This window comes from Sesamum indicum, linkage group LG3 (genome assembly GCF_000512975.1).
Source record: "Sesamum indicum cultivar Zhongzhi No. 13 linkage group LG3, S_indicum_v1.0, whole genome shotgun sequence".
Classification (NCBI taxonomy): Eukaryota; Viridiplantae; Streptophyta; class Magnoliopsida; order Lamiales; family Pedaliaceae; genus Sesamum; species Sesamum indicum.
Window position 1 is genome coordinate 5,762,855 of NC_026147.1, and position 10,201 is coordinate 5,773,055.

General features: G+C 37.4%; 1 protein-coding gene across 2 annotated transcripts; it reads right to left on the reverse strand.

Annotated features, from left to right (window-relative positions):
* Nucleotides 5,595-9,647, reverse strand: LOC105157324 (protein TIFY 6B). Of its 2 annotated transcripts, XM_020692797.1 has the most exons (8): nucleotides 9,278-9,647; nucleotides 8,040-8,089; nucleotides 7,770-7,930; nucleotides 7,320-7,564; nucleotides 7,148-7,238; nucleotides 6,732-7,059; nucleotides 6,581-6,641; nucleotides 5,595-6,004 (listed from the first exon to the last, which is right to left on the reverse strand). In XM_020692797.1, the coding sequence occupies exons 3-8, from the start codon at nucleotides 7,908-7,910 to the stop codon at nucleotides 5,884-5,886; spliced, it is 987 nt and encodes a 328-aa protein (XP_020548456.1). In that variant the 5' UTR covers nucleotides 7,911-7,930; nucleotides 8,040-8,089; nucleotides 9,278-9,647; the 3' UTR covers nucleotides 5,595-5,883. The 2 variants fall into 2 exon arrangements, with proteins under 2 accessions (XP_020548456.1, XP_011072018.1); XM_011073716.2 differs by lacking the exon at nucleotides 8,040-8,089.

Here is a 10,201-nt window from a genome sequence, read left to right on the forward strand (position 1 = left end):
ATTATAAGTAATTTCGACCGCCGCCAAATGAGATGTAATTGCCGATGTCTGTAATCTCGAGCCCTTCAACACATTTGCATCCGGGCTAAAGCCTATGTAAGTAAGGCAATATTCTTGCCATTGTTGTGTTGTGCGGTCGAAATCAATTACAATCACCGGCTCGCCGTCTATTGGGAGTGCCCAAATTATTTGTACATCTTGTAGGGTAATTGTGGCTTCCCCTATACGAAAATAAAAAGTGTGCGTCTCCAATCGCCACCTCTCCACTAATGCAGTGATGAGGTGTTGATTTGTCCGCACCTATAAACTCCATAAAATCCTATTTGGTGTAGGATTTCTTGTACACGCTCGGACATATTATTTTGGTTAAAGTAGCTCCAAAAGGTACCATCCGCACGCCGTGAAATGAGTACGGCGTCTAGGTCACCATCTGGAATATCGTCAGACCTATGTTAGGCTTGTTGAGATAATACAGTACTATCACGAGGACCGTAGACTGATCGTCTATCCATTTGTGTGGAAAAAAAATTGAAGACTAAGATGAAGGTGGGTGAAAATTTTTGCTGGTGGATGAAGTGAGTTTCCACCCACCTTCATCCGTCCAATTCATCCCATATCAAATACGAAGAGTAATTTTACGTAGAAACTTGCAAAAAAAAATGTCAACTTCATCTTCTCGCATTGAGATTTTTTTGTATTTTGGTGGTGAATTATCGAGTGATGGATGGTCTGTTACATATGATCAGACGCCCATTGCAGCGATGAGGATCCCCCGTTCATCCAGTTATGATCAATTTTTGTCAAAAATCTACAAAAAAATTGGTGTTGATAGCTCCTAATTTTCATTGAATGTTTCTGCAAAACATTCGTGCCAATACCTAGGGCGAATTTAGGAAACACTGATACCAATAAAGGATGACGATACATTGTCATTCTTTACTGATCCTACAGCTGGATTTCCACTAATGGAAATATTCGTCGAAACGGTGGAAATCCAGCACGACGATGCTCCACAAATTGGCCGAGGTTGGAGAGCTTTCGATTCCCGGCAGTTGGTGGATAACAACTCACAAATGAGTCAACAGTTGGGGGAATACATGGCGATGTTATCGAGCCAAGGATTTCCGTCATCCTCCAACTACAAAAATTTCACAAGTACCTATAACTCTAATTTCGATGCAGGTACTTCTAACCCCGATTTTGGTGCAGGCACATCAAATTATGATACAGATTGTTATACTCCGAATGTGGTGTCTGTCACACAAGGGCTCGATAATATTGAACTTAATTACACAGAGTCGACCCACTGACATACTCCATCCACCTCCCATTTTATACCAACTTCTGCACAACATATTGCCGAGCCAGAAGACCCTATTGCGGATAGCCTGGCTAATGAATCAGATGCAGGTTCCGAACCGGATGAAGTGGATTACCCAATTCCACCTGAGGATGGAATAGAAGATGTTGACATAAATGTTGTCGCCGAAAATGTTGCACAAGGTACGTCAACATCCTCTCAGCCGGTTACGGCACAACGAACTTCTCAGAAAACATTTTACCGCTCCATACCATTTTTTGAACAAACATTCCCGGAGGTACCAGTGGATTCCATTGATGTACCGAACTTAAGGTATGCAAAATTTTATAACAAAAACGAAGGCAGACTTGATGTGGGAATGCTTTTCAAAAATCAAGAAGCTTTAATCGAGGCGGTGAAAGATCACTCAATGCGATATGCCCGACGCGAGTATTGGGTACCTGAGAGTTCAAAGACCAAGTGGAAAGTTTTGTGTAGGCATACCACCGAAGGTATATATATATATATATTTGTCGTATATGTCTAAACATACAAAATTATTCGACTGATTCGTATTTATTTTTTGCAGCTATGCGGTGTAGATGGGAGCTGCGAGGCATTTACAAACCAAAAATGGGAAGGTGGACAATAACAAAATACGGAGGGGACCATACATGTATATTGAATCAAATGTCCCTCGAACACGGTAATTTAGATAGAGTATATGTTGCTTCTTTATTGTTAGGACATGTAAAATGCAACCCGTCGTACGGAATCAAGCATGTCATCCAGACTGTGAAAGACCATACCGGATACGATATAGCATATCAAAAGGCATGGTACAGTTTGAAAATGGCACGTGAGATGGTTTATGACACATGGGAGAGCTCCGTTCAAAAGCTACCCAAATACTTGGAAGCCCTCCAAAAATATAATCCAGGAACGATTGTTGAATGGCAACATAAAGCCCGCGACACATCAACCGGTGCATATGTGATAGGGTACGTATTCTGGGCGTTCAAGCCGTGCATTGAAGGGTTCCAACACTGTCGCAACCTTATCAGTGTAGATGGGACCCATCTATACACAAAGTACAAGCACAAGATGTTGATTGCTGCTGCCATGGATGGAAATCAACAGGTACTTCCTCTTGCTTTTGCTGTTGTCGATGAAGAATCACTTTTATCTTGGAAGTGGTTTCTTAGACAATTGAGCAGACACATTATACGAGGGCGACGGGGTATCTGCCTTATTTCTGACCGCCATGCTGGTATCACAAGAGCTGTACGTGAATGTCCGAATTTCGTGCCACCTAACGGCGTGCACCGATATTGCTAGCGGCACGTGTGTTCCAATTTCAACAGTAAATACAAAAATATTGTATTGAATGATCTTTGTTGGAGAGCTGGCTCTGAATATCAGATCAGAAAATTCAATCGCACTATGGAGGAGATAAAGAAACAGTCCCTCGAGGCGTTTCAGTGGTTAGATAGGATCGACAAGGAAAAATGGACAGCATCACATGACGGTGGATGGCGATGCGGAATTCTGACGACAAATATGTCGGAATGCATAAATGGAGTATTGAAAGGGGCTCGCCGCCTACCATTGACAGCAATTGCTGAGATGACGTTTCAGCGAAGTGTCCATTATTTTTGTGAGAGGTTAGCAAGAAGTACTGTAATGTTGACCAACAACCAACTGTGGACGGATTTTGCATATAAGATGTTCACACGTTGGCATCAAAATTCTGTTGAACATACCGTCACCAAATACCATCAGTTCCAACAGTCCGCCTCGGTTGTTACGACGTCACGGGGTGGACATGGAGTCAACACCCATGTTGTCAAAATTGCGAACCGAGAATGTTCTTGCGGCAAATGGACTCAATTTGGTATACCTTGCAGTCACGCTCAAAAGGTATGCGTTGCATTCATGATTAATGCTGCATCAATGGTGAAGGATTATTACGATATAATGACTTATAAGAATACATATTCTAAGTCATTTGAACCTGTACATTCCGAAGATTATTGGGATGTACCGGGATTTGAGTTGGTCCACGATCCTACTATTCGCATCTCTTCGCGCCCTGGTCGAAATCAAACAACACGTATTCACAACGAGATGGATTGGGCGCAAAGGCGTGCATGACAACAAGCACAACAAAGAAATTCTTCAACACAATTGGATGTGCCAGTACCGGGTAGCCAGGATTAATTGTATATTTTTTGTATTTTTTACAATTGTACAAAAATATGCACTTTTACATTTATATATTTAATGTAATTTTTTACAATTGTACAAAATAAATAACTATTACATTTGTACCCTTAATTTTAATTTTTTAAGTTAATGCAATGTTAATTTTATTAATTTTGGATTTTAGTATATTGTTAAAATTAATTATATATAAATTAAATTATATAATAATAATTTAAACGAAAAGAAAACGACTTGGGGAATTTTGCATTTTTCCCCATTAATTTAATGACGAGTCGCGATTTCAAATCGCGACTCGTCATATTTGTGTTATTATTTTAAAAATAATTATGATAAAATAATTTTTTTTTATAATAAAAAAATAATTAACTCTTGAACAACTGGGGTTGGGCCTCTTGAGGAAATTCTTGTAACAAACTGTTCTTTTTGTTTTAATTCTTGGAAAAACTATACTATGAATAATGTTTGTCCGAATGTAATTCCATGATACGTTTGATTATATTTGTCTTTTAGTGGTAGGATTATATTTATATTTGAGTTTATGGATACGATTCTTATTAGATGTATAGACATTTATCTTATTTTATATAAGTTATCATAATTTATTTATCGTTGTTAGTCATATTAATATATTAGTTTAATAGAAATTTATGCAAGTAAAAAATAGTGGTGCTTGGTCCACTTGGAGCAATAAGTAGTAAAATAAATGCTAGAAGATGAAAGAATCTGTATAAGTGAATTGAGAGTGTTATTCCTCATTTTATGTATACAAATGAGATATTGATATAAAGAAAATATCTTAGTACAAAAGGACAAATTTTCTTTGAACCAAAGTAGTAGCAGGAAGGTGAAAATGGTAATCCACATGCTCAAAGTGTACAAACACATCTTCTCCCGCTAAGAGAGCTCTCTATTTATAAACAACTCTAAGTTGATTGGAGAATATCACAAATTTTGGAAGCATCATCTCAAAATTGTTAGATGATATTGAATCCAATCGGATTCGTATGAGAATCCCAAGCAGTTGGAGGATTCCATGGATTCAGTGGAGATTTATCTTTTGGAGGTTGAAGACCCATGATTCTTTGGAGGCAATTGGAGTTTGCTATAGCCGAAATTATCATTTGGGGATAAGGATGTCTTCTCGAATTTCGGGAAGGTGGTTGAGGAGACTCCTTCTCCTTACTGGAGTCCAACCTTTTATGATTCATAAATTAATTCTCTCAAGAAGCGAACGTGTTCCCGAAAGGGCTGTTGGTCTTTATCCCATTCTGTAAGGCATGCCTCCAAAGATCCCATGTGGATGCCACCTAAATCAACCGTGAATGCCATGTGAGATGAGTTTTGACTTTGGTTAAGTCCCTAAACCTTTTGTAAGCATGTGAGACTTTCTTCGGTTAGGACTCTCTCGAATTTGGGTCAATTGGGCTTCTTTTGGTTAATTTATTTTTTGAAGGAGCATGTCGGACTCCTTGAATGCTCTATCTAGACTAGGCTTCCTGTGGGCATTTTGGGCCCACAGTCGAACTAGGCCTCCTAGGAAGCACCATTGGCTTGCATTCCTTTCTTCTTTTTGGTTCACTTGGGCCTCTTTTCGACTAACCCATCTGTATATATATCAAAAGTACTACTCAATGTATGTAGATGAGTTAGTGCAACTTTATTTAATGTTATTACTCCAAAAAGTATATTTATTTCTTTTTCCTTACTCCTTAAAAGAAAACACAATAAATATCAACATGTAAAAATAAATCCAACAGAGTGGAGTACATTAATATTCAAGCTCATGTATCTAACTTTACAAATAATATTGAAACTTAGTCTGATTATTAATAAACTCAAACTCAAACAAGTTTCAAACTAATCCAAACTCGAGCAGCTTCATTCTTTTTTATATGCTTAATTATTCCCTTACTAATCGAATCAGACTCAAGTCAAACTTTCAGACTTGTCTTAGAAAAATTATGTCCGAGTTACAGAATTAAACTAAAATGGGCTTTAATTTATCAATCTCGAATCGAATATCCAGATTACTAAGCTCATAATGCTCTCTTCTTACAGAATGCAGAGGTGAACAAAAGAAGTAAATAGTAAATACTGCTGTTCTTAATGTATAAGAACTTAATATTTATGATACAGTGTAATAATTTGGGATTATAAGCATACTACAATCTTGGTCTGATCTATAGAAGAGGCTTTCCATCACGAATTAAGACAAAAATAGACTACACCCCACGTCTACCAAACGATTAAAACGTAGCAAGTCACAACACAAATGTATACTGCAATTTTAGATCAGGAGATTTGCCTCTACAGCTAATCTCTATTTGCGCATGTGCAAACTTAGCTGAAATCCACCATTAGTTGACTGCTGGAACAGCGCAGGAGCCTGAGGAGTTCACAGATAAGCCAGCGCTGCCGCCTCTGGGATTGCTGCAGTCTGGAGACTGCTTGTCAGCATATGGTGATGCAGTGATTACCCTGCACTCAAGAATAGCAAGCCGTTAGTACGGGTTGTCGGTGGTGTTTGATGCCTATAAAGGTTCATTGGTTCAAGTTTTACTTAGAAATTGTTGAGATGGAGATCATACATCATGGACAATCTCTGAGGAAATAATGTAACTTTACTCTGAATTGAACCACACTGCTTTAAAATACTGGTCGCTCTAGTTGGAAAAGTGACATTTAGAGTGCGTTGAAGGCCATTGTGAATGTATACTTGACTAGAATGAGAATAGAACGATCACGTGAAGGAAACAGATAGATGTGCTGTGTCGGATGCCTAAAGTTCTTGCTTCTTTTAATGGAGTTTTCGAGCAGAAAATGCATGTCAAAGAGCATAAAAAGGACTCATAAATTAGCAGCAGAACTCCTAGGTCTCCACTATTACAAGGATGGTGACTCCTGTCGGCCATGGTAATCCAAGAGGACCAAAGACATGAAATTTATGATATTTTCAAAGCATAATTATTGCGACACTCGAACTAAATTCAAATAAGCATGTTGCCCACTGTTAGTTAAGGATGGTAAATGAAGACTAAGTCAACCGTAAATTACCTTTCCTTGCGCTTCTCCAAAAATCGGGCCAAAGATTTTCTGCGAAACTGAGGGACAGTGTCTGAAAGATGACAAAAATGCATAGATTAGATGAAAAATGTGATGCCTATGGTGTGAAATCGAAATGATTTGGAAATGAGCCAGAAAATACCTGATGAAAGAAAGGTGGCAGAAACAGATCCTAGCGAATTAGCTGCTTTCAGAGGCTGAGCAATGGTTGATGAGGATATGATAACCCCAGCTGGTTTTGCAGCAGCTGCGTCATTATTGTTACCGGACCGGACAGCAGACTGAGATACATTAATAGAGGTCACAGGAACGGGGCTTGGATGGTGTGGTGTTGTGCCGTAAGGCTGGCTTATAACAAACCCGTCGAGAACAGAAGATCTCGGCACGGAGGCCTGGACTGGAGCTGCAGCCGGTGTTGCATTAGAAGTCAGAGGAGGGCCATTTCCGGCCAATAACATAATAGCCTGAGCCTATATGGATTGATGAATAAAATTACAACCAATAATACAAATAAAAAAAAAAATGTAGGGGCTAGCTCGTAAGCAATCAGATGGCTACCTTCTCTGGAGAAATGTTGTCGTAGACACACACGGAACCATTGTAAAAGATGGTCAGCTGAGCAGGAGTTCCTGAGACCTTGGAAGTGTTTCTGCACATGAGATGAGATCCATTTTGATTCAGCCTTTAGTTATCATTTATTCCAAATACAGTTTCCTAAACACAAACACACCTTAAATCAGTGGTTCCAACAACGGGGCTGCTTGAAGGCATAGCCGGGACAGGATTTGCCACTGTAACTGCATCAACAGGTTGTGAGCTGACAGAACCAATCAGATTTTGGCCCGAACCAGCAACGAACAATTGGCGAACAGCAGTGGTCACAGCAGGTGAAATTGTCAGGTTTGCTTGATTGGCAACCGAGTGAGTCGTAACCATGTAGCGAACCCCACCTTGCTTTTCAGGAACAATGCTTTTCTGAATACCCAAATGGGAAAAACAAATGATTCAGTGCAAAAATAAAGAAAGAGAACATATAGAACAATCACATCTATTACACAAGACTTAAAATGCTACTTCTAGACCATAAAGTTTCATCGTTATTTGTACAAAAAAATAAGTTGTGTAGTGCAATAACTCTTCCAAACAAGTGCTAAAGATGCTAAAAGAAGCGCTAATCAACCTGCGCAGCTTCTGTCGTAGTTACAGTCACCAATCCAGTCGACGTGAGGGAATCAAAACCAGTCTTAGGCTTTTCTTCTTGAGCAGCCTGAAAAGACAACAGCTGAGGAGCTGAACCACTGTTTGAGAATGACCACTGCATTGCTGAACTTCTCAACGGAGCTACAGAATCAAAATAGGATTCAAAAACGACAGACTAATTAGTCACAATATCAATGCCAAGAAATTTCCAACTACAACTACCAAAGAAGCTCATTTAAAGGCTATTTACCTAATGATTAACAACTAGGCAGTAATTTGGTAAAGTTTAGTTTCACAAAGCTGCAGAAAAAGATCAGAATATACAACTTCTTTAATATGAATTACAGACAAGTTTCACAAGAGAATTGAATAAAATAACTCAAAGGGACCTCATAGTTTAGCTGTAAAAAGGGGTGAACATGTTAATAAACTTTAAAAAACTAAATCTCGAGCATCTCATGCACATTATAATATATAATTATTGCACTCATCAATGCAGAAGAAGAATATAGAAAGCCCATCTGGTCAAAACAGTTTAAAGCATAGCATTAAACTATTTGGATTTTCAGGACATCCTTAATTTTATATAAACAAGGCATCACACTAATTTATTCCTCTTTCTTGATGGTGGCAGCAATAAAAAAGACTAAAATGTGGAGGTGGTGACGGGTGACTGCTTGAAAGGCACAAATCATTTCAATTTAAAAATGCTGCCTTTAACAAACACTAGAAAATACATATATATATCTATATATATAAAAAAGAACTCATGGGAGGTGCATGGTAGCATGCACAAACTAACGCACACAAGAAACATGAAAAGGGAATATAAAATTCAAACCATTGTTCTAGCATAAGCCATAGATTTGAAAAAATAAGGGTTGGAAGACTTTAAAGTACACCAAACTTCATGCTTGTACAACTGACACTACAACCAATGAGAATGCATTATTTAAGAATTATCGTAAATAAAAAGAATACATTATTTTACACCCCATTTGAAAGTTTCTCACAAAACGTGTAGAATCCACCTCACCCATCATTTACTAAGAAAAAATAATGAAGTGCAGTACAATATAATCAATTTAAATAGGAGAAGCATATGCATTAAAGCTCTAGTTGACAGCTGTTGGTATGCAAAAACTTAAATTATATGCTCTATTCTGGTTCTTTTCAGCCTTCAAAAACCCAAAAAATTACCGAAAAAGCAAAAATTCTTGAAACCCCAGTTTCCTTTTCTGTTCTCTCAGCTGCCAAATAAGTAGATGAAAAGAAAATCTAAAAGCCCATCTTCAGTTTCCCAAATCTATAATAAAGTTACCATTTTTACACAGATTCATAACTTCTGGTCAGAATAAGTGTGGAAGAAACCAGAAAATCACAATAATAACTCATGCTTTAGTTCATCTTCCTCCTCATATTAACACCAAGAATTCAAGAAACAGAAAAACACTAACAAACACACAGAAGTTTTGCAAGCATCATTACCAGCATCCATGGTTTCATCAGTAGTCTCCTGCTTCACAGCCAAGCCCATGAAATCTCTCTCCATCTTCAGCTCAAAAAGAACTCAAGAAAATCTCAAATCTTTTTTCAGGAGGGTAAAAAGTACTGCAGTTTCTGCAAAGGAAACAAGAAATTCTAGTGTGTAACTGTGTTTTCTTGAAAACAAATGTAAAAATCAAGAAAAAAGATAAAGGGTGAAAAATCCAAGTTTGGTGATGAGCAGTGGAGGGAAACAGGTGCCTGTCTGGTGTTGAGGATGGATGGTGATGAGAGAGAAATGGGAATTTGAGGAGACAAAAAACTCAAATGGAAGAGAGAGAAAATGTGTGGACTTAGATTACATGTAATAACTGTACTACAAACAGGTGCATGATATGACTTTTCTCTTCTTCATATTCTTTTTTACAATTTTTCTCTTCTTTTGTTATTCTCGTGGGAATTTGCAACCGGCTGTTCCGGTCATCCCCATTGAAACCTAATAATTATATTTTTTGGTTTCTTAATAAAAACAATTTTATATAGGTATTGTCACTATTAAACTATAACAATCGTTATTGTGGCAAAATAAAAAATTATAATTTTTTAATTACCTCAAATAATTATTTTATTGCTAATATGCATTAAGAATAAATAAATAAATAAATTATCTAAACCTCAAAAATCAAAAGAAAAAGTAAGTGATAGTTACACCTAGAGGTGTAATTGAGTCGAGCTCGACTTTTATTGGTATGGCTCGAGTTCGAGCTAGAGCTAAATTTTATCATTATTATTGTTATTTTTGTTATTATTATATTAAATAACGAGAATCACCAAATTTTTACATAAATTTATAAGTAATAAAATAGATTGTATAATACAACTGTGTTATAAATATACTAAAATATAGTATGATATTTTAATTTATTG

Coding starts and splice junctions, on each gene's coding strand:
- LOC105157324 (XM_011073716.2), bottom strand. CDS start 9,341: ATGGAGAGAGATTTCATGGGCTTGGCTGTGAAGCAGGAGACTACTGAT. Junction 7,931..9,277: donor TGATGAAACCATGGATGCTG/GTAATGATGCTT, acceptor TTGATTCTGTAG/CTCCGTTGAGAAGTTCAGCA. Junction 6,642..6,731: donor TGCCACCTTTCTTTCATCAG/GTATTTTCTGGC, acceptor GTCATCTTTCAG/ACACTGTCCCTCAGTTTCGC.